This window comes from Eleginops maclovinus, chromosome 19 (genome assembly GCF_036324505.1).
Source record: "Eleginops maclovinus isolate JMC-PN-2008 ecotype Puerto Natales chromosome 19, JC_Emac_rtc_rv5, whole genome shotgun sequence".
NCBI classification, from domain to species: domain Eukaryota; kingdom Metazoa; phylum Chordata; class Actinopteri; order Perciformes; family Eleginopidae; genus Eleginops; species Eleginops maclovinus.
The window spans coordinates 23,828,541-23,853,153 of record NC_086367.1 but is presented as its reverse complement, the minus strand read 5'-3'; the positions used below and the strand labels follow the sequence as shown (position 1 = coordinate 23,853,153).

At 41.9% G+C, this 24,613-nt stretch overlaps 3 protein-coding genes across 3 annotated transcripts; 2 read left to right on the top strand and 1 right to left on the bottom strand.

Moving 5' to 3' along the window:
• Window positions 1-80: 80 nt before the first annotated feature.
• On the bottom strand, window positions 81-4,060 carry ndufaf1 (NADH:ubiquinone oxidoreductase complex assembly factor 1). The gene is given in 5 exon segments (XM_063909706.1): window positions 81-301; window positions 405-479; window positions 2,522-2,707; window positions 3,525-3,956; window positions 3,958-4,060. Coding segments are annotated over 5 exon segments (915 nt in total). The 5' UTR covers window positions 4,039-4,060; the 3' UTR covers window positions 81-160.
• Window positions 4,061-5,890: 1,830 nt separating this feature from the next.
• rtf1 (RTF1 homolog, Paf1/RNA polymerase II complex component) lies at window positions 5,891-16,604 on the top strand. The gene is made up of 18 exons (XM_063909613.1): window positions 5,891-6,039; window positions 8,732-8,842; window positions 8,931-9,081; window positions 9,838-10,039; window positions 10,174-10,294; window positions 10,439-10,550; window positions 10,629-10,767; window positions 10,846-11,023; window positions 11,444-11,526; window positions 11,604-11,691; window positions 12,115-12,222; window positions 12,309-12,386; window positions 12,520-12,641; window positions 13,583-13,640; window positions 14,290-14,367; window positions 14,471-14,572; window positions 14,977-15,091; window positions 15,490-16,604. The coding sequence occupies exons 1-18, from the start codon at window positions 5,956-5,958 to the stop codon at window positions 15,594-15,596; spliced, it is 2,037 nt and encodes a 678-aa protein (XP_063765683.1). The 5' UTR covers window positions 5,891-5,955; the 3' UTR covers window positions 15,597-16,604.
• Window positions 16,605-18,262: 1,658 nt separating this feature from the next.
• On the top strand, window positions 18,263-24,477 carry golga5 (golgin A5). Its single transcript, XM_063908069.1, is given in 14 exon segments — window positions 18,263-18,455; window positions 19,627-20,283; window positions 20,441-20,671; window positions 21,140-21,359; window positions 21,452-21,575; window positions 21,800-22,003; window positions 22,410-22,583; window positions 22,735-22,863; window positions 22,969-23,067; window positions 23,228-23,450; window positions 23,607-23,666; window positions 23,669-23,702; window positions 23,791-23,854; window positions 24,042-24,477. Coding segments are annotated over 13 exon segments (2,292 nt in total). The 5' UTR covers window positions 18,263-18,455; window positions 19,627-19,634; the 3' UTR covers window positions 24,123-24,477.
• The last annotated feature ends 136 nt before the right edge of the window (window positions 24,478-24,613 follow it).

The window sequence follows — 24,613 nt, the reverse complement described above, 5'->3', positions numbered from 1 at the left end:
TAGGTACAATGTTACTGAAGTAGAACAGTTATTGTGCTGAAATACAAACAGAAAAAGAAGTTTCTCCAGGAAGACGAGGGTGTCGTCGACTGCATGTCTTTATTGGTGGTTATTTAAAGCTGCTATTGCTCAACCATAGTTCATATTGTCTCGGTTGCTCTCAGTTTTTAGGATTCCTCTCGTACATCTCGTAGGCAAACTCCTCCGTGTGAGCGTAGTCTTTAGACACACCGACAAAATCAATCTCCAGCTGAAAGGGTCCGTCTGCTTTATCCCCCAGCGTGAATCCAATGGTGTTCACCTGTAAACACGAGGAGGGGGTCAGCGGTGTTACTGAGCTCCACTCACTGGGGAAGGACCATCTGTCGTAGCTTCATTTAGTTATTACTTGATGTTTGCTTTACCTTGTCCAGCCAGATGGGATGCTGGTCGTCTTGTATTCTCCCGCGGTGTGATAGGAAGAACTTGGAGAAAGGTATCTGGAATTGATCAGAGGAAAGTGTTAGAATAACTGCTCACATTTCATATAAAACAAACAAAAAGGCGGGTCTGAAATCCCGGTGGGCTCTGGTTTCAGACAGAGGGTGAAAAGAGGTGCTGCAGCACAGCCAGTATGAAAAAAATAAAGAGCTTTAAGCAGGAGAGGACTCTTTAAAGTAGAGACACTACATACTGATATACACCTGAACATCAGCAGGAGAGGACTCTTTAAAGTAGAGACACTACATACTGATATACACCTGAACATCAGCAGGAGAGGACTCTTTAAAGTAGAGACGCTACATACTGATATACACCTGAACATCAGCAGGAGAGGACTCTTTAAAGTAGAGACGCTACATACTGATACACACCTGAACATCAGCAGGAGAGGACTCTTTAAAGTAGAGACGCTACATACTGATATACACCTGAACATCAGCAGGAGAGGACTCTTTAAAGTAGAGACTCTACATACTGATATACACCTGAACATCAGCAGGAGAGGACTCTTTAAAGTAGAGACACTACATACTGATATACACCTGAATATCAGCAGGAGAGGACTCTTTAAAGTAGAGACACTACATACTGATATACACCTGAACATCAGCAGGAGAGGACTCTTTAAAGTAGAGACACTACATACTGATATACACCTGAACATCAGCAGGAGAGGACTCTTTAAAGTAGAGACGCTACATACTGATATACACCTGAACATCAGCAGGAGAGGACTCTTTAAAGTAGAGACACTACATACTGATATACACCTGAACATCAGCAGGAGAGGACTCTTTAAAGTAGAGACGCTACATACTGATATACACCTGAACATCAGCAGGAGAGGACTCTTTAAAGTAGAGACTCTACATACTGATATACACCTGAACATCAGCAGGAGAGGACTCTTTAAAGTAGAGACTCTACATACTGATACACACCTGAACATCAGCAGGAGAGGACTCTTTAAAGTAGAGACTCTACATACTGATATACACCTGAACATCAGCAGGAGAGGACTCTTTAAAGTAGAGACTCTACATACTGATATACACCTGAACATCAGCAGGAGAGGACTCTTTAAAGTAGAGACTCTACATACTGATATACACCTGAACATCAGCAGGAGAGGACTCTTTAAAGTAGAGACACTACATACTGATATACACCTGAACATCAGCAGGAGAGGACTCTTTAAAGTAGAGACACTACATACTGATATACACCTGAACATCAGCAGGAGAGGACTCTTTAAAGTAGAGACACTACATACTGATATACACCTGAACATCAGCAGGAGAGGACTCTTTAAAGTAGAGACACTACATACTGATATACACCTGAACATCAGCAGGAGAGGACTCTTTAAAGTAGAGACACTACATACTGATATACACCTGAACATCAGCAGGAGAGGACTCTTTAAAGTAGAGACACTACATACTGATATACACCTGAACATCAGCAGGAGAGGACTCTTTAAAGTAGAGACACTACATACTGAGATACACCTGAACATCAGCAGGAGAGGACTCTTTAAAGTAGAGACTCTACATACTGATATACACCTGAACATCAGCAGGAGAGGACTCTTTAAAGTAGAGACTCTACATACTGATACACACCTGAACATCAGCAGGAGAGGACTCTTTAAAGTAGAGACACTACATACTGATATACACCTGAACATCAGCAGGAGAGGACTCTTTAAAGTAGAGACACTACATACTGAGATACACCTGAACATCAGCAGGAGAGGACTCTTTAAAGTAGAGACACTACATACTGATATACACCTGAACATCAGCAGGAGAGGACTCTTTAAAGTAGAGACTCTACATACTGATACACACCTGAACATCAGCAGGAGAGGACTCTTTAAAGTAGAGACTCTACATACTGATATACACCTGAACATCAGCAGGAGAGGACTCTTTAAAGTAGAGACTCTACATACTGATACACACCTGAACATAAAGCACATTTAAGCATCTTTGTGAACTCTAAATGTGTGACATTTTAATTCCTCTCTGCTCACTTTGACGTCCTGCCAGTAGGGCCCCCCCCTGGTGTACAGGAAGTAGGTGTAGATGTCGTCTTTCTGGTGAGAGAAGTACGTCTCAGTGGCGATGTTGATCATCCATGGCCGGCCGTCTCCTCGCACTCGTAGATGCAGGGTGTTGAAGGTGGACCAGTCGTGGTGCTTCTTTCTGTCAAACGAAGCCTAGGAGAGACGGACGGGGAAGCTGTATCAATTACTGCCATCATTCAGGGACAGTGGAGGACTTACAGACCTTCAGTGGGGGCAGGTTTTAAGGCAAAGACATGGATAAACCACAGAGTAGGAACCAGCCAGTGTTGGGAATAAATAATAATAAGTAGAGCAAAAGAAAACTCCTATAATATATATTTTACATTCAAAAAATGACATGTTTTCTATTTTTAAACTAATTAAATACCTCTCTTTGTAAAGACAAACAATAAATACATTTCTTTAAATTAAATCTATAAAGTCACGCTGAAATATTTCCAGAATTTGTTTGTACAAAAAAAGTACAGATTAAAATCCAGCTTCATGTGAAAAAATGTACATAAATAAACAAAAGTAGTTCATTTAACTTTAATAACATGTTCTGGAAATGTTGTTTTCCCAAGACTTCTCTTCCATAGCCAAGAATACATTTACGTCGGGGAAACCTTCTAAAAGTATTCTAAATTCAAACATATTGCCTCACTTTTCGTACAGCATTTAGATTAATAATTAAAGCATTTTGAAGGTGCTTTAAACATCTGTTTCCAGATGTTATGGCTCTATAATTGCATCTAAAATGTTGCTATAAATGTAACTGCAAGTTTACAGATTCCTTGATAGAAAATGTGACGCCAGCATTGTTTAATCTCAGATTTCAGGACTTTGTATGACCCCTGTGAGCTGTAAATGTAAAGTCCAGAGAAAAGGTGGCCCTGGATACTGTTCTAGTAACTGATCAGAGGTTATATGATGCATAAACGTCAGGAGGATACATTTTTAGAGCTCTCACCAGGAGTTTCTTTGAGCGCATGCTGCAGTATCCGCTGTACCGCGTCTCTCCGTCCCTCGGGGGGGTGGACCTCAGCGCCCCGTACAGGAAACAGGTGTTATCGTTCCTGCCCAGCTTCAGGAGCGCTTCACTCTGTCCTCCTATCTCCTGATCCGACGACACGGTCCACTGCTCCAGGCTCTCCGGACCCCTGAACTCCCAGATCACCAGGTTCTGCTCCAGGAGGTGTTCGAGGAGGGGCTTCCCCTCCGGACCCACCAGCCGCTCAGAGAACTCCTTCTTCAGCAGCGTGAAATGCTTCTTGATGCCCTCGATTCCCTTCGAGAAGCTGAAGTTGACGGGCTGAAAGGGGAATTTGTGTTCTTTGGGTTGGCCGGGACGTCTGTAGTCCTTCTGGATCTTAGTCCTGCAGGGGACGGTGAGAGGGGTGGGGCGGGGGTTGCAGCAGCTGGTGGGGGAGGATGGAGGTCAGCAGCCTCGCCGAGGGGATGCGGGCCAGCTTAGGTAGAGACATTTCAGACGGGGATGTGGACGATTCAGAGCTGGGGGAGGGAGCAGAAAAGTTGTTACTTTCAGTACAGGGTCATTATGGATATTTAACCCGATACAAAACTCAATCCGCGCCGCAACGAGTCATGGAGAATCCTTAGACACAAAATAACATCAACTATTTTGATGATGAAAAAATCAAACCAGTCATTTTTCAAGAGGAATTGTCTTTAAATGCTGTTTTTCAAATATGGAGAATTGCTGCATTTTCTAGGTAATACATCAAATTAAACTGAGTATCTTTGTGTTTTGAACTGACAAAAGAAGACCCTTAAAACACATTCACTTGGTCTTGGAGAATTTTCTGACATTTGATTCGTACAGTCAATTCATAACAAGTAATCAATAAAATAATCTGATAATCTATAATAAAGAATTATATTAAAAGAAATTGTAAATTGGACCATTAGACAAAAATAAAGCAGCATATCTTTTTCAGTATTATTTTGATTAGAGTAAAACCGTTTCAGAGCAGTGCTGAATGTAATCCAGATTTTTGGAAACCAATGGATTACGGTACACCTATTTCGGTCATGCCATTTATATTCACACATTTCCAAGTATTCTGTCCAATAGTATCCCATCCTAACGTCTCAATGCATGGCTTTAAACCCCTGATCAACATTACTGTAAATAATACTAACTGTAAATGTAAACCATGATCTGTCTCTACTCACTGTGATCATGCTGAACCAGACGCTGACGGCTGGATATTTCACAGAGTACGGTTTCTCATTCAGCTCTCTTCTTTAATCACTGTTGTGGATTTAAATCATGTATATTATTGATGTTTACTTTAACACATTTAGCTCCAGAAGGTTGAGTTACCATGGACCTTGAAGGTAGCTAATGTGCACCAGTGATTTCCGTCCGGACTGACGCACTCACTCTGGTAATATATAGTTCCGCTATCAGCTGACTGTCAATACCATCGCATTTTTGCACAATTGTATTTATTTACACTCTAAATAATAAAGCTTGATTATAAAAAGCGTTAATATGAGTTGTATTTCACTTAAAAATATACATATATATGAAATCCAACTGTGTTGTGCATTAAACCTGCAATGTGCAATGTAAATTCATTATTGATATTATATATATATTCACTGTTTTGCGTTTGATTTTGATTTGATTTACTTCTCATTCATGTGCAATGCATTATTTATATTGCTGTGACTGAACATTTCCCAAATTTGGATAAATAAAGTATATCTTATCTTATTTTATAAACACTAATTGTACGTCGCTACAATCACTTGTACTGTATGTAAAAAATACATCTTTATTAATGTCCCCAAACTTTGTTTTTTTTAGGGTCACAATACCTGAATATGCTATACATATATGTCTCTTAGTTTTGCTTAAATTGCTGTATTTCTTTTGCCATGTTTTGTACTTATTTGTCTTTAATTGTATTATATAACTGATGTGAATGTTGTATTATTTTGATATTCCATGTATTTTGTAAATTCTAAATTGTGTAATTTCTACTTTTATGTTCAATATTTTTATGCGTGCTTCTTAATAATATTAGGCTCGTCTTTTGCTCTTTACTTGCTTTAGCACTGTACATTTTAAAATCAGTTTTGCGACATTTATCAAATGTATTTTTTTAACAGTGATAAAGCACTGCTTCTTTTTCTCCTTTATTCATTCAAGAACATATATGAACATCATATATTTTGTATACGAGACAATTCACTTCAAGGGTTGAAGTATAAAGTAATACAAATGAACATAAGGTAAATAAAATTAAAAACTAATTCAGATTCAATATGGTACCAATACTACCGCGCATGCGCAGTGCTGCCTTTGTGTGACTGACTGCAGTTAGCATTTAGACGACACAGGGGTAGCTAGCAGGTTAGCTTCTCTCATCATGGTGAATGTAAAGAAGCGGAAAGGTCGGGTCGTGATTGACTCTGACTCTGAAGACAGTGCTAGCGACGATAACTTAGATCAGGTAGGTCCGCTTCTTTTCGGATTTCGTACCAACGGCTCGCTAATTTAGTTGTCAGCAGTTTGAAGCTAACAAATGCTAACGGATGCTAGCAGAGGTTTGCCTCGCTTATACAAGCTGAAAGTGGGCCTGTTATTATTTACATGTATTGGTTCTTCTCTCAGTACGCAAAGCCATTTCAGAAACATAAATAAATATGTTTGATTCCCCCAAGTGTTTCTGTTAGGTCTTACACACGGAGGAGAATGTGGGGCTGTATTGTAAGAAAGCAGCGTCTTAGCATGTGAGCTAAGTGATGCTAACGTTAAGGTTACATTCCGAGAGATGCACTTAACAAGAGCTATTATGTGGTGTTCTACCACCAAAACGCCCCCCCTTTGTCTCTTTACTTTACACGTTCACTAGGCTTCTTTTCCTATTGGTGTATTTGATTGTTAACCCCCAGACTGAAGGAGTAAGGGACATGTTTTCAGCACAGCGACTGTTTACATGTTTTCACACACGGTAGTGGAGTGGCTCTTGAATTAGCTAGGAGAACCTTATCTGCTCAGTGACGTCATAGGCAGAGCTGAAGGTCTATTTCTGTGTTGTTGTCAAACAAGCTCTGCAGAGTAGCATGTCAGTGCGTGCAGCTGTACAGGAGTACTGCCTTCAGTAATCTGCATGAAACACCCGCCATGTACACCACCTGACAGTACACTACTACAGCTGATGCTCACAGACAGCACACACACAGGTCTACAAACAGAGGATTACAAGTGGAGGGAAGTTCAGTAAACCTTATTTCCTTGGTTTGCAATAGGTGTTATATTTATGATTGTGTATTAAGGTTCTTCAGTGCATTACAATTATGTTTTGAGATCACCTTGAAGAAGACAGTGTCATGCATTTAACTGCTATTCGCATACCTCTTATTGTGCAGCCCTAGTACACCAACAAATAGTTGATGCATGACAACAGTAGTTGTTTAGTATTAATAACAGATGAACAGAAGAGTAGAGACTTTCATTCAGTACATTTTACCACTAAGGTGGCCCATTTGAATGTATTTTATTTCACAGGGACAAACCAATTTAACAATTCAGTGCAGCAAAACTGATTTGCACAGAGAGTTAATATTTATATGTTATTTTCTTGGACCTAGTGGGCTTTGGCATGTAAAGTTAAAATGCACACGTCTAAATTGCTTGTATAGTTGATAGAGGTTTAGTAAACCTAGCTTCCGTGGTTGGCCAACTCAGTATTATTGTTTATGTTGTGTGTGCATGAAGGCTGTTTAGTGCTCTTCAGTCATCAGTAATGCATAAGCTATGGCTGCACATTTTGAATGTATCCATATCTCATGATTTGCAGCCCCAGGACAAATAGTTGATGTATAGAGATGAACAGAAGAGTTGAGAGTTCATTCAGTACACTTAGCCTACCTACTAAGGCTGCACATTTGGAGTTTCATTTCAAAGAGACAGAAGCTGCATGCAGATCTTACAAGATCTACAGCTCACCTTCAACTCTCGTCTCAGTGGGCTGTTACATCTGTAGTTAAAAACACAGATTTATGTTGCTTATTGATGTCAAATTGTGCGATAAATGCAAAAGAGCAGGGCAATATGGATAGAAAACCAAACAACACAATATTTTGAGTCAAATACTCTGATAGCAATACTGTAGATACAAAGGTCCTGCTCTCAGGGTTTATAGAGTGAGATCTTTGAAAAATAATCTCCATTAATGGTTGGTTATGTAAAGCACAATAACATTGAATTTACTTTATGAACTGTATAAAAGCTCAGATGTAAAGAGCTAGAAAAGCTTGAAAATGCACCTGAAATATAATTGTTGCAGCAACCCTCTTTATTAGTCCTCTGCAGGTTAACACGGGGTCAATGGTACAGTGTTTTACGAGAGAACAGCTCAGTAGTAAAGAGCACTTGGCATTTAAATATAAGATTTGAGGACATAGATAAAGATATTGCACTCTAATCACACATGGAAAAAGAGGATTTGTGTGAGTATATGCGAGTTGAACAAAAAGGAGACTAAATCAAATGTCTGTAGTATTTCATACGTTGTCTCTCCTAGTGTTTATTCTGATTCTTCCCCATAAAAAGTATTCATTAGCAGTTAAAATTAATCACTTTTTCCTAATTTAAAAAGTGCAATCCTTAATGTTTAGCAGTCATTTCTGTATGTGAGTAGACGTGAGGCCAGGAATTTCGCTGGCGCTTAGCACGGACGTCTCAATGTGACAGAAATACTAAACTCTCAAATGACCCGTGCAGAGAAACTATTTACAGTAATGTGAATGGACCACCTCAGTATCGGTGCCGTAAAGATGCCAATCTTTCTGTCAAAATGTGTCAGCAGTTATTGAAAAATGTCCATCTCTGAGGCCGAAACCCACACGTTCTTCCAACGGGTTGTTCCAGCGTTAGATGAGATGAATTGATGCTACCTTCTGTCGTGAAAAAGGGTTTAGAGTTTGACTTCTTTGTGGCTTCTTGGCAAATCAGCTGTGTTTGTTTGGGATGACTGTCCTGCTATATGCATGTTGAAAAGCTGTTCAGTTGAGATCTATATACACCTGTATTTAGAGATCATCCAAGACAGAATACTTGCAGGGGGCTTTTCCACTTTGTGTGGTCATGATGTTACTGTATGCTTTATCTGAACCACATCACTGGGTTCTCTTTCTCAGGAACTCTTGTCTTTGGCGAAGAGGAAGAGGGTGGACTCAGGCGATCAGGAGGAGCCGGTGAGCAAACCTGCAGCTTCTACAGACTCCGAGACGTCCGACAGTGATGATGAGGTAAGCGTTCGCTCTTAAAGGCGTCCCTTTTTACATTTGCAAGATGGATCTGAGAACCCCAAACTGAATGTTTCCCTCCTCTGTGTAGTGGACTGTGGGTGGCACCAAAGGCAAAAAGAAAGTTAAACCAGGGAAAGGGTCTGAGAAGAAGAACGCTACCAAGAAGAAGGTTCACAAAGCGACGGCGTCCGGCAGCTCGGATGGAGACAGCTCAGGGGAGAGCTCGGCACCAGAGGAGGGTACGTCTCGCACACTTCCTCTCAGCTTACTCAAGGTCTGTGTGTGAAACCATGACAGTTGAGGAAGTATTCACACGACAAACTGACCCACACTTCCTCAGGTTAATAGCATCTTAGATAAAGTGCAGAGCAGAGTGGCGAGACGTTCTGCGGATTAGAATCATCATCAGGTGGCTGGGATTAGGTGACTCACTCACTCACTCATCCCCTTTTATCTAACCTGGCCCACAGGGTAGCATCTAGTCTGTTGTTGTGGTAATATATTTTGGGTCAACATGATTATGGACAATCTGGAAAAGGTCTGGAAATCAGTCGCTCAGAATCTAGCACCAAGATGACTTAAGAGATGCTTTGCAAGAAAAAAAGTTAACATTAAAGCTTCTTCTTTTATTGCTTTCTGTAAATCAAACAATATATAAAAGATCTCTTGAGAACAACAAATAAATAACCTTTCATAAAGACAACACTGCATTAAAGACAACACTGCATTAAAGACAACACTGCATTAGAGCGAAGGGGAATATAATAGTGTCTTCATGTCTTGAAAACAAATCTGAAGTTTTAAGAAAATCTGACATTTTTAAAAGTCGGCTTTTAGAAAAAAAATCCAGAAATTTGAAAAAAGTCCAAATGTAATTTAACTGGTGCAGTCAGAGCACCTTTGGTCAGGTTTCTGTAGCGTCCTGTCTTTGTTACTGAACTCTAAATCCAGCCGATTGATTCCCCTCTCTGCCGATGCTTCGCTCTCTCTCTCAGGCGAGGTGTCCGACTCTGAGAGCAACAGCTCGTCCTCCAGCTCCGACTCGGACTCCTCCGAGGACGATGAGTTCAGGGACGGCTACGACGACGACCTGATGGGCGACGCCGAGGACCGAGCGCGGCTGGAGCAGATGACGGAGAAGGAGCGAGAGCAGGAGCTGTTCAACCGAATCGAGAAGAGGGAGGTGCTCAAGAGACGGTGAGTGGAGGGGAGGATGAAGAGAGGAGGAGCAGGAGGAACATTCAAAAGCTGAAAGACCGTTCAATTAAGTTTCCCTGGCATCTTAACATCGCTGAGGGTTGACTCATTAAAGATTGTGTTTGTTGTGACAGTTTTGAAATCAAAAAGAAGCTGAAGACGGCGAAGAAGAAGGAGAAAGAGGAGAAGAAGAACAGGAAGCAGGAGGAAGAGCAGGAGAAGAGGAAGCTATCTCAGGTGCAAGACACACAAGTGGTGAGTTGTATATATTGTATTACAGATATTTGTTTCGATGTCCTCCCTGCTCTTCTTTTCTTCTCTCACTGAATCAAAGAGAGGTTCATTCAGCAGAGTGTCTCTGTTTCTTTGCCTCTGATCGTTATCTCCCGTCCTTTTAAGGTCATGTCTCACAACAAGGAGAGACGGACCAAACGCGACGAAAAACTGGACAAAAAGTCCATGGCGATGGAGGAGCTGAAGGCCGAGCGCGAGAAGAAGAAGAACAGGACAGGTCGGTGGGGTCTTCCTGTTGTGTGTGGCCTGAAAGCTGTCTGCTGAATCTGACCCGTCTTCCCTTTTAATTGAGCAGCTGAACTTCTGGCCAAACGTCAGCCTCTGAAGACCAGCGAGGTTTACTCCGACGACGAGGAGGAAGAGGAGGAAGACGACGACAAGTCATCCGTCAAAAGCGATCGCAGTTCCCGTTCGTCGTCTTATGATGAAGACGAGTGAGTTCCGCTCTTAGCCGTAATAACAACACATTTCTGTGGATATTTTATAACGTCCTGCCTGTGTTGTGTTCTCAGTAAAGAAGAAACCCCCCCGAAGTCGCAGCCCGTCTCCTTGCCGGACGAGCTGAACCGGGTCCGGCTGTCCCGACACAAACTGGAGCGCTGGTGCCACATGCCCTTCTTCGCCAAGACGGTGACCGGATGCTTCGTGAGGATAGGGATCGGGAACAGCAGCAGTAAACCTGTGTACAGGGTGAGGAGTTCGATATCAGTCAGCTGTGAGCTCTTTTAGAACGCTGACGGGGAAGATCTGTAATTCCTGGTTGACTGATCTGGGTTTCTATGGCTGAAGCTGATATTTAAAAACCCAAAACAGTTTAAAAGTACTTACAGGATATCAGCATATGTGTGTGACCTATTTAACAGCATCCTTGTCTGCATTCTCTCTTTTTCTCTAGTCTATCTTCCCTCTTTCTGCAGTCAACTTGTTTTTAATAAATGAATCGATCAACTAAATAAATGCCTCGTACTGCTAATCAGAAGACGAGCCTTTAATGTGACTAATAACAGCTTTAAGCGGCAGATGGCATGGGTAAAGAATAATTCCACCAACGATCTGTGACTCTGGAAAGAATGTTAATTGAACTTTGTCTTAATTGGATTTCTCCCCAAGGTCGCCGAAATTGTGGACGTGGTGGAGACGGCGAAGGTTTACCAGCTCGGAACAACGCGAACAAACAAGGGTCTACAGTTAAGGTGCGTGTACAGTTACGGATCTCTACCTGTTCGATCTTCTCTTCTTCTTCTGTACCATAATCAGAGATCTTCCTCAGGCATGGCGGCGACACGCGGGTCTTCAGGCTGGAGTTTGTATCAAATCAGGAGTTCATGGAGAACGAGTTCATGAAGTGGAAAGAGGCGGTAAGTGGAAAAGTGTGAATTTAATTGAAGTTGACATTTAGAAAAGTTCCAGAAATTTGAAAAAAATCTGATTATAAAAAAAGTTCTAATCGAAAAAAAATTGAGAAAGAAATCTTTCAAAAAGTCAGATTTTTGGAAAATAATCGTAAATCTTAAAAGAAAATCAAAAAGATTGGGAGACAAAACGTGTGCATGTTGAAAAGAACATGATTAGAGCCAAATGAAGGAGGAGTTAGAATAATGAGAAAAATATTGGGACATTTTTTAAAATTCGAAATTTAGAAAAAAAAGTTAGATTTCTTTCGGAAAAAGTGATAATCGAAATTCCGGCCCCGCCCACTTTCAGGTAAAATCTGTGACGTCGGTGTGAGAGTAGGAACTGTGAGGAGCTTCAGATAGTTGGTAACTGATGTGTTTTTGCAGATGATCGTTGCTGGGATGCAGGTACCGACTCTGGACGAAATCACCAAAAAGGAGCAGTCGATCAAAGAGGCTATGAATTACAAGTTCAACGACAAGGACATCGAGGATGTGAGTCTCTGTTTGTTTACCGCTTTCTCCCAGCCTCGTGCGTTGATAAAGCAGCAGAATAACACTGAGGTCTTTCCTCTCTGCAGATTGTCAAAGAGAAGGACAGATTCAGGAAAGCGCCATCGAATTACGCCATGAAGAAAACAGCGTTACTCAAAGATAAGGTAAAAGAAACCCCAGGTTCTGATGACGGAAACCTTTCAGTTTGGTCCGAGATTGTGCAGTGACCCTGAACCTATCATTAGCTCTGTGGCTATCAGAGTTTTGCTGACTCCTTTCTCTGTGTTGTGACTGAAGGCCATGGCAGAAGAGAGTGGAGACGGCGACAAAGTGAAGACGATCCAGGACCAGCTGAACGAGCTGGAGGAGAGAGCCGAGATGCTCGACAGACAGAGGACCAAGAGCATCTCTGCCATCAGGTACACCACATGGTGTAAATCCACCTGCTGTCCCTCTGTTTAATAATACAGTTTGCTGCAAATACATGGTGGGAAACTACAGGTGCAACGGCAGCAGCTGATGCCATAAAATAAGTCTTAAAAAAAATATGAAATTAAAAACTGAACAAATCTTCTTTGTTTTGTGAGAGAGGGTTTGATTTAAATTAGGCTTATTATTGATGACGATCTTAGACTTTGCTAAATAATAAACATCTATTTGTTTCCCTGGCTTTAAAGGGCAATAGTGTACCACAGAACGCCACAGGAAGTCCTTTCTTCCTGTGGCCATCAGACTCTTTAACTCATCCCCCTCAGGTCGTTAGAGGAACAGTGGAGACTCAGTGACACTTTCTTTCATCACAATGCTGTCATTTCACTTTACTTTCACTTTCACATGTCACTTTATTCACATGTCACTGTATTTAGTATTTAGTATTCAGCTTAGTTTTATTAGTTCTCTTATTACTGTACTGCCATTTGCACTATACGTATTGTTGTATATTGTATATACCTACGTAGTTACTGTAACTACTTCACTATTTCATATTTGCAAAGCTGCTCTTATTGTTGATGCATTTAGTTTATACTTAGTAATATTTGATGTATATTTAGTAGTTTAGTTATATTGAGTGTATATTTCTCCTTCCTTCTTTGTATTGAACTGTTGCACCTCAATTTCCCTCGGGATAAATAAAGCTTCTTGAATAAAAAGGGAATACAGACAGAAATGTTCCTCTGTTTTTACATTTTATTTAAGTGTAGATCATCGACATCTTGCATATTCAAATGATAAAGTACAGACACTTGATTTATAAACACTAGGATCGGTTTGTGTCAAATAAAGGTGTTCAAAATGTGACGCCCTTTTGGTTTTGAGTTTGTGTTTTAATAGAGTTGTGTTTTATTTTGTTATGCTGCAGCTACATCAATCAGAGGAACAGAAGCTGGAACATCGTTGAATCGGAGAAAGCTCTGGTGGTAAGTGTCTTTCACCCTCTGGTTTCACTGTAATGGTTTTAAGGCTTTAATGGGAGGACATACAACATCAGTAGGGATAGTGAAGGACTAAAGGGAACCAAGTCTAAGCCACATGTGAGATTTCACAAGCAGTTTTATTGAAGCGCATTGGGCGGTGGAAACACAACTGGGGCTCATAAGAAGAACCAGTTTGGACTGGTTTGGTTGGAAAGGGCTTACTGTCATCATGATGAAATTAAAGACGGGGTTGTTTTCCAAAATGTCTTGAAGGTGAAAAAAAATTGCGACATTTTCAAAGTGGTAAATATAAAGCAAGTAACTTTAAACATGAGAACACGTTTATGAGAGAAACTGGGAGAATAATGTTGGTTTTGCTCTTGATTTGAATCAAACAGTCCTGCTGATTTTTGCCCGGAATCAGCTTTATGTGTCATGCATCTGGACTTTGAAGAGAGACGTTTTCTGGCTCATTATGTCTCTATTATTTAAGACAGTTAGTGTCTGTTCTTGATAAATCACCACCCTGAATCTTTTGACTCCACAAATGTATCCTCTGTTCCCAGGCTCCGTACTTGGTTTTAATTTACCTACAAATGCCCTTATATGGTGTCCAAGATATCCTTCCATAACCCAATGTTCTGTCTCACAGGCTGAAGGACAGTTAGCCAAAAACCAGCAGATGGACCCCTTCACAAGGAGACAGTGCAAACCCACCATGGTGTCTAATGTAAGTCCTTATTTCAAATGTCTTGTATGTAGACATGAGGAACCATTGCTTTATCCTAGTGTGTTAATGTTTCATCTTCCTGCTCCTCTTTATGGTTCTTCAGGCCAGAGACCCGTCTGTCCACGCAGCTATCCTGGCTCACCTGAACCAGAAGTACGGCTCCGGGTCTGCAACAGATCTCCCCGGAACCGACATGAACAACCTGGTAAGAGGGACGAGCTCTAAGAGACACGTTTTTAAACTGAACTCTGAGGTCTGATTGTTGTCCTGCTCCAATGAAGATGATCTGTGAATATTCTATCTGTGGGTAGGGATGCCATGTTGTTATTTGTGTAGGACATTAATGTATGTTTTATCAGAAAGGTGGATATATTTGCCCAACCCCTCATCATTTTAAGTCTCAAAAATGTGTTAAAAGATGAATAATAACTAAAGACTTTCTTTACAAATTAAATACAAATAATATTAATGCTCATGTTCTGGCGAAGCGTTTTCTAAAAGTAAATTATTTTCTGATTCAATCTCAAGGAGAGGGAAGGCCGAGCAGAACATAACCTTCTGCTTCTTTGTAACAAAAGGCCTAATTTCTCCTCGCTTGTTTTATTTTAGAGTCAGCTCAATGCGAAAGACAAAGACGGGCAGAAGCAGAACACCGACCTCTCAGAAGATTTGTTTAAAGTTCACGATTTTGACGTCAAGATCGACCTACAGGTTCCCAACGCAGGTAAGACTTTTACTTCACAAAGGCCTTGTTTCAATTTTTCCATCTGTTGTTTAATTGTTCTATACTGTAGTGTAATGTACAGATGCTTCATTGTCTTTATAGCTTCTTTATGTTTATTTGAGGGTGTCAATTAATTATGATCCAATATTATGTTGATTTATTTTGGAAACAATACTGACGTATAATTGAGTCTGCTGCTACTTGAGAAAAGCATGCTAATATTCACATTTGGAACGTTGCTGTAAATGTAAAGTACAAAAACAATTAAGTCAATAAAATACATTTAATTTAATTTATACAAATTTAGTTCGAATAATTAGTTAATAAATAAAATAACAGAGGATGTTCAAAGCCTAACAAAACAAAGGTCTAAATAATATTCCTCTCGTGTTCTGCAGAGGCCAAGTCTTTGTCCGTGAGCTCCAACGCTCTGCCGGTGAAGGACGGCGCCCCCCGCCGGTCCTTAAACCTAGAGGACTACAAGAAGAGGAGGGGGCTGATCTGATGTGGGACTACATCTACAGAAAACACACTGCATGTGTACCTGGCTGTGCAGGAGAGAGAGAGAGAGAGAGAGAGAGTGTGGCAAAGAGAGTGTGTGTGTGTGTGTGTGTGTGTGTGTGTGTGTGTGTGTGTGTGTGTGTGTGTGTGTGTGTGTGTGTGTGTGTGTGTGTGTGTGTGTGTGTGTGTGTGTGTGTGTGTGTGTGTGTGTGTGTGTGTGTGTGTGTGTGTGTGTGTGTGTGTGTGTGTGTGTGTGTGTGTGTGTGTGTGTGTGTGTGTGTGTGTGTGTGTGTGTGTGTGTGTGTGTGTGACCCCAGAGGACGTGTATGTGAATGTATGAATCTGAATGTGGATCCAGCGGACTGTTCATGCGACACAGGAAATACTGATGAGCGACGACTAAGGACTCTCAGCAGAAACCTGATATTTGTTGTTCAGTTATTTTTGCATCATTATCACACACACTTGTATATTGAGTTGTTGTATTTAACTTCGGTTCCCCCCCCCTCCCTCTTTTTCGGATCTTCTCAGTGTTTGTCTTTTTCCTCCGAAAGGACGCAGCGCTTGTGGATTAACAAGGACAATATTTTTTAGAAGATTTAGATTATTGAGGCATTTTGAAATTACTGGACTGGATATCGAGAGGAGTTGAGCAGCTTTGTCCAAACCACAATTCATTACTGTTGTAAACCCCCCCCCCCTTCTTTTTTTTTTAACATGGAGTGTAGATGATCTCTGATGCCGGACATTGATCACTTTTTATCAGTCTTTGAAACGACACAATTTAACAGGAACCTTTTTCTATGACTGGCCCGCTTCGTAAAGGTGTTGAATCTTCCTTCCTGGTCTCTCTTTGTTGGTAGTTCACAGGAGAAACTTCCCTTTTCCTCCCAGAGCAGATTCTATACGTTTTCCATTGTGTCCATAGTCAGTTCCTGTTTTGATGTGGCATGCCATGTAAATATGCATTTTGGAGTGAGTGCGGAAAAAATAAAGAGGCACTGTTTCATAACGCAGGTGTCATCATGTCTTTTGTTGTTGTGCTTTTATTTTGAAATTTCCGATTGTTAGTTCTAGGATCTCCTCCCCTCTCCAGCTCATCCTGGCCTCTGAAGTTATTCCTCAGATCTTGTTCTTGAGTAAAGTAGAAGTACTCAGATCTTGTTCTTGGGTAAAGTAGAAGTACTCAGGTCTTGTACTTGAGTAAAGTAGAAGTACTCAGGTCTTGTACTTGAGTAAAGTAGAAGTACTCAGGTCTTGTACTTGAGTAAAGTAGAAGTACTCAGATCTTGTTCTTTAGTAAAAGTAGAAGTACTCAGGTCTTGTACTTGATTAAAGTAGAAGTACTCAGGTCTTGTACTTGAGTAAAGTAGAAGTACTCAGGTCTTGTACTTGAGTAAAGTAGAAGTACTCAGGTCTTGTACTTGAGTAAAGTAGAAGTACTCAGGTCTTGTACTTGAGTAAAGTAGAAGTACTCAGATCTTGTTCTTTAGTAAAAGTAGAAGTACTCAGGTCTTGTACTTGAGTAAAGTAGAAGTACTCAGGTCTTGTACTTGAGTAAAGTAGAAGTACTCAGGTCTTGTTCTTGAGTAAAGTAGAAGTACTCAGATCTTGTTCTTTAGTAAAAGTAGAAGTACTCAGGTCTTGTTCTTGAGTAAAGTAGAAGTACTCAGGTCTTGTACTTGAGTAAAGTAGAAGTACTCAGATCTTGTTCTTGAGTAAAGTAGAAGTACTCAGGTCTTGTACTTGAGTAAAGTAGAAGTACTCAGGTCTTGTACTTGAGTAAAGTAGAAGTACTCAGATCTTGTACTTGAGTAAAGTAGAAGTACTCAGGTCTTGTACTTGAGTAAAGTAGAAGTACTCAGGTCTTGTACTTGAGTAAAGTAGAAGTACTCAGATCTTGTTCTTTAGTAAAAGTAGAAGTACTCAGGTCTTGTTCTTGAGTAAAGTAGAAGTACTCAGGTCTTGTACTTGAGTAAAGTAGAAGTACTCAGATCTTGTTCTTGAGTAAAGTAGAAGTACTCAGGTCTTGTACTTGAGTAAAGTAGAAGTACTCAGGTCTTGTACTTGAGTAAAGTAGAAGTACTCAGATCTTGTACTTGAGTAAAGTAGAAGTACTCAGGTCTTGTACTTGAGTAAAGTAGAAGTACTCAGGTCTTGTACTTGAGTAAAGTAGAAGTACCAGAGTGTAGGAATACTCTGTCACAGTGAAAGTATTCTAAATGTTCCTCCAGTGAAAGTAGAAAGTACTCTCCTCTAAATGTACTTAAAGTAGCGACAGTAAAAGTAGTCATTGTCTGATTGGTCCATTTCAGAATAATATCTCTGATATGTTTTATAATGATTGATCATTAAAGTGTTCTCAGAGCTGGTAAAGGTGCAGCTAGTTTGAATGGCTTTGTATACTGCAGGGTAGCTGCTGGATTTACTGCAGGTGAACTACAGTCTGATTTAAGGGCTGGTTATGTTTCCATCATTCATCCTAATCTGTAAAGTAACTAAAGGGATTAAATACATGTAGTGGAATAAAAGTACAAAGTGGCATAGAATAGAAATACTCAAGTAAAGTAAACGCACCTCTTAATTATTTAAGTATAGAATAGAATAAATGTCCCTAGTTACTTTCCACCTCTGATCATGAGTGTGAAAAACAGAACTGGCGGGTTTCTGATCAGGCGCCCCTACGGTCGCTCTGTTGTGGGGTCCTCGCTGCGCTTCCTGCTCCACGTATTGAGAAGAAGATCCTCTCTGACAGATAATGACATTTGTTTCTGTTTATCACCACGGTGTTTCTCTCTCACGTCCTCCAGTTCACCCCGGCTTTAGCTGAGACACCTTGGATATTTGGACTTCTTTTTGAACGGTTTGTTTTCAGCCTCTTTCCCCTTTAAAAGCCAGCTAGCCTGTTAGCTTTAGCATTGCTGCAGATTATCCTGAACTGTTTACTTTGTGACAACAGAAAACCCGACAGCTGATGACTCCTTTAATAACTCATTTATGTTCATTTATTTGTAACAGAAACGATGCAGTTGTGTGATAATAATTTACCATTTAGCTTCAGCACCTTTGAGTTAGCATGCTAACTGTGCAGCAATGGTGCATTCACGGGATTTTGTCTGGATCAATTTTCTACCTACTTTGGACTCATATTTGTACATAGACATATTTATTCATAGTATTTGTACATTTAAATGAACATACTCAGTGTTTACGTTGTCCTTTGGTTGTTATTTGTTGTTAATACTGCCATTTACATGTTTTTAGTGCATGAACTCTTATCAGTCCTTCGTTTCAAACGGTTTGTTTTCAGCCTCCTTCCCTTTAATAACCAGCTAGCCTGTTAGCTTTAGTATGGATGGAGTTTATCCCTAAACCGACTTTGTTTTCTTTTACGAGACCATCACAAATCCCAGCTACTGATTCATCGTTATAACCCATTTATATCCATGTATTTGCAACAGAAACAATGCAGTGTAGTTTTAATAACTTGCCATTTAGCTTTGGCTCTTTTGAGTTAGCATGCTAGCTGTGCGGCAATGATGCATTCACGGGATCTGTGTTTCTCATCTCAATATTATCCTCATTAAATGAAACATTACGCAGTTTTTCTGAAGGGTTTCATCTTCTAATTAAGGTTTTATTCCGACGGTTAAATGTCGACTGTATGTTTCAGTGGATCAATATGTTCAATTCACCGACTTGGAGTTTATATCTGATGTTTGACTTGAAATCAATGCATTCAGATTTGTGTGCAAGGCACTTTTGGTAAGTTCTTGGCATTGATATCTGCCCACTGGCTGAGCATATTTTTACCATTCTAAATGCATCTGAAACGTCCATTTCCATTGGTGTCTTTGCAATCCGAACTGCAAAAACAGGCTGTATAACCTCTGCAATTATTTAAATGTATACTACTGATATCACTTAGGAATATGACTGCATTACATTGTACACACATCCTTATATTTTTGGACTCAGTCAGCAGAAAAGGCTGATGTCATCCTCTAATTGAGCTCCTATGTTTCTGCTGTTAGGAAACAAGATGTCTTGGTTTGCCGATTTGGCCGGGAAAGCTGAGGACTTCCTGAACAAAGTGGACCAGGGAGCTGCCACTGCGTTGACCATAAACCAGGAGAGAGCATCCTCCTTTTCCTCCTACGAACCAGAATCAACCGTCAAGCCTGAGTACAACCCTGCAGGTTTCAAGCCCCATGCACCTGCAGCTCATCATGCATATGCATCCACTGATGATGCTCACAGCTTCGTCTCTGCAGCAGCTGCAAACATTAAGAGATCCGGTTCAACCCTGCTCGGTGCAGCAAACACCTCCAGTGTCCTCTCTGGTTCTGGAAGCAGCGCCTCCACCTCCGCCAAGACCTCGTCCGGTTTTGTGAGGCGCAAGAAGAGCGAGCAGGACGTGGACGACGACATGCTCTTTGACTTTCTGAACAGCTCCGACCCTGCGGACAGCGGCAGGAGGGATTCGAGAAGAGAGCTTGTGAAGGTGGGGGTTCCTGTTACAGAGGCCCAGAGCACGACGCCTCCTCCCTCCTCCACCCCTCTCTCTCTCCCCTCGGCCCCATCGACGCCCCCCTCCACCCGGGGAGTATCGCGGGCCTCCAGCATGAGCTCACTGTCGGCTCACAGCATCAAGACATCAGACGAGAGCTCCGCTAGAGAACAGGGCCAAGGTACGATCAGTAAGGCCCTACATATTACTGGCACTGTTGAAAGTAGAAAAACTGTAGGTTGCACAGAAGTGAGTTCATACGAGCGGTGGTATTGCACAGGTAATCACACCTGAGTAATACCTGTTTGTTCTGTCCTCACCCCGCCCTTTGACCACAGACACACCTGAGAGCTCAGACTCCGGCTTGGCAGTTCCTCAGGAGTCCATCAGACAGGAGCCTCCTCTTCCTCCTCTTCTTCCTCATCCTGCTGCTGCCCCCCCCGCAGAGGAGCCTCAGAGCCAGATCCTATCCAGCCTGCGTCTGGAGAACCAGCTGCTGCGGAGCGAGGTGTCCTCCCTTAACCAGGAGATGGTTTCAGTGATCCAGAGGGCCAAAGATCTACAAGACGGTAAGAGACGAGAGCCAACCGGAACCAGATCCAGAACCAGAACCAGATCCAGAACCAGATCCGGTTTATTGCTTAGCAGGTTCACACATACAAGGAGTTTGTTTTGGTTGTATCGTGCAAACAAAGGCACTATAAGAGGAAATACATTCGACAAATAAAAAAATAAATGTCTCTTTTTTTCTGGGTCAAAATTCTGAAGAAAAAAATCAAAATTCTGAAGAAAAAATCAGAATTCTTAGAAAGTCAATATCCTGAAAAAAATCTAATTTCTGAAACAATGAGTGAAAAAAAGTGAAAAATCTTAGAAAAATTCTGAAAAAAATCCAAGTTTTGAGAAAAAAAGGGAAAATCCTTTAAAAAAAAAAGTAAAAGTTCTTTTAAAAAAATCTTAATTACGCAAAAAGTCAAAATACTCAGAAAAAATATTGTGACCGTAAAGCTTTACTTTATTGAATTTCTCTCACATAGAGTTGAACCAGGCTCGTCTCCGGGCAGACCGGTGGAACTCGGAGCAGTCTCAGAGCGACCGGATGTTACGAGAGCTCCGGTCGAAGGTCGACGATCTCACAGAAGCACTCTCCGCTAAAGACGCTCAGCTGGCCGTCCTGAAGATCCGCCTGGACGAAGCCGATCAGATGCTGAAGTCCCGCAGTGCCGCTCTAGAGGAGGCGCAGAACGAACGCTCGAGGTGTGTTCCCACCGTTTCCTTTATAGTAGCAGATCAGATTGAGCTTTTTTCTGAATGGCTTTAGATGTTATATTTCCTTCTCTGTTTTTTAGGATCATGATGGACCACACAGAGGGCAGCAGCATGCAGTCTCAGGCTCTGGAGACGATCCAGGAGAGGCTGCGGGAGGCGGAGCTGTCCGTCAGGAGGGAGCAGGACAACTACCGGCAGATGCAGGTGCACAGGAATCAGAATCCCTTTATTAATCGTCCCACAGAGGGGACATTTAGGATGCCTTTCATATGTCACATACCATTTAATTCCATGTATTAACATAAATGTTATTTCCTATGACAGTTTGTACTGAACAAGGGGTGAGCGATTAGGAAAGGAATATCTAATAGCAATTATTCTGACTTCCTAACTGTGTGTGTGTGTGTGTGTGTGTGTGTGTTTTGTAGAGTGAGTACGCCAGCCGCCTCTCCAAAGTGGAGTCTGAGCGGCAGACGCTGGCAGAGACGGTGACGGCAGCAGAGCGGCGAGCAGCGGAGGAGAGGCTGCGAGTCGACGACATGCAGACGCAGCTGAAGAGCACCAAAGCTGCAGCCGAGGTCGCCAAGATGGAGCTACAGGACTACAAGCACAAAGCGGCACGCATCCTGCAGGTAGGACCCCCTGACACTGTAACACATGGACTGTACGGCACAAAGACAGGAATTCTGTACTCCCTTTACTTACTGTACATTCTAATAATATTCCACTCCTCTCACACTGAGTGTACATGTTACATCCTGCTTGAGATTCAGTTTTAGTTTTTAGTTTTGTTAATATCTTCTGTACATTTTTTATTTCCTGTACTGTAACTGTATCGCCTTGTTTGTATTCTGCTGCAACGTAAACATTTCCCAAATTGGAATCAATGAAGTCATTCTATTCTGTTCTGAATGTACTCTTTCCACATCCAGGTTTCGAGCTTTTCCTCGATTGCTTGTTTTTTATCCTTTTGGATTTCTTATTAGGATTTTTTTAGAAGTTCACTCTGTCGGTCTGCTGTTTTGAATGTCCCTGCAGTCCAAAGAGAAGCTGATCAGCAGTCTGAAGGAGGGCTCCGGTCTTGACACGATGGACGGCAGCGGGGGGGCGGCGGCTCTGGAGCTCGAGGACCTGAAGCACGAGAGGGAGCTGCAGAAAGAGGACATCCAGAAACTGCAGGGGCAGCTGCACACACTGCGGATAGAGATACAGGTGAGACGCTTTGCATGGGTCATCTTCTGCCAGGAGCTTCCTCTCAAACGAAACAGTGACTTCAGAGGTGCACAGGACTGACATAGCAGTCAACGTCTCCCCGTTTGGATTCCTTCAGTGTTCATGGTTCAGGTTTTCTGTTATCTGTCAGGATCTGGAGAACCAGGCGCTGACGGAGGCGGAGGCGTGGCGGGAGCAGCAGCTGCAGCTGGAGGAGCAGCAGGCCTTCCAGACCAGAGCCAAGAAGGAGGCGGAGGCCGAGGCCGAGCGTTACAAACAGGTGAAACATCAGAGAGAGAACTTTAAAACTGTGACAGATGTTTCCTAAAACTCCTGATAAAACGTTTTATTTATGTCATGTTTTTGTGTATTTCTTGAATTGAAGGAGCTGCAGTACCTGGAGGAAGAGCAGCACCGAGCCAAAGCCACGCTGCAGAGCAGGATCAAAGACCGAGAGGATGAGATCCAAAAACTCAGGAACCAGGTCAGTCACTTGGATGTCATCATGGATGTTAAGGCAGGCTCTTGTTTGTTAGCCCAAACCCAGAGATATTTACTTTAATATGATATAAAACAGAGAAGAGCAAGAAACTAACATTATTTGCTTGACCGCTCTGAAATGGTATTACTGATTTTACCTGCAGCTGACCAACAAGGCTCTGAGCAGCAGCAGCCAGACGGAGCTGGAGAACCGACTGCACCAGCTGACGGAGACGCTGATCCAGAAGCAGACCATGCTGGAGGCTCTGGGGACAGAGAAGAGCTCTCTGGTGTTTCAGATGGAGCGGCTGGAGCAGCAGCTGAAGAACCGGGAGGGGGGGCAGAGCGGGGGGCCCTCCATCAACATGAGCGGCCTCGAGGGACCAGGTGAGATATTGGTTGGATCAGAAAGTGTGACATACTGTAGAGTTCCCTTGAGGAGACATTTTAATCTCCTGGTTTGTTTGAACTGTGTTTAGCTAGTCATCATATTTTATTCTTATTTAGCTGGTAACTTTTTTCCCATGTGTTGTATTTCCGTAGCACGGCAGAGAAACACCCCAGTCCTCTTCAGTGATCAGGACAGTCCCGGGGTTTACGGAAAGTACGGAAAGCAGCGAGCACCATCGACCGCTTCAGGTAACACCTACACTGTAATGATATCTAAGTACATAGTTCATAAGTGATGTATCATCCCCTGAAATAAATGAATGTGTTGTTGTTTCAGTATCAGACTGGGTATCTTCCTGAGGCGTTACCCCATGGCCAGAGTTTTCGTTATCCTCTACATAGTGAGTATGACATGCTATATTTTGGGCTATACCAGTAGAGCAGAATCACGACTGTGACCACTTATACTTTCCCAGTCTGGGAACTCTTATCTTATCTCAATGTTTTAAAACAAAATGCTTTTACTTCAGTCCTACCATTTTCCCATCTTCAGGAACCCTTTAACAACACTTGCCCTTCTTTCCCCAGGCGTTGCTGCACCTCTGGGTGATGGTTGTCCTCCTGACGTACACACCAGAGATGCACCACGGTCAGCCTGATGGAAGATAAGAGGATTTTAGAGTTGGTTATCCTCCCTTCGCTGTGAGGATGATAGATGCTGCTGGGTGTTGGGCTCTGGGTCCTGACTCTCCCTGTTTTGCACAGAAATGCTAGGAATTAAAAGACATTTCCTCCAATTTATTCTTTATTTTATACAAGTGAAGATCGATAGCTGACATTGAGTTTTAAAATGAGTAATTACAGAGGGATTATATTATGTGGACGGTCTGCTGAAAGGACATTAAATCAAAAGGGTGATTTCACATCTGTTTTCTCTGCTCCTGCTTTCAGACCTCTGGCCTCCTGAGAGATTGTATTTAACATTATGTAAAAAAACTACTTTTAATAAACGAGTTAGAAGAAACGACTCGGACTGGAACTTCTTTACAACATAACGTACAGTCATGTAGGTGCACTGGTGAGGAGGAGTGTAAATCTCAAGTCCTAAACAAGTCGTATTGCACCCTTCACTAAATGTAATGCACATTTAACCAGACTAA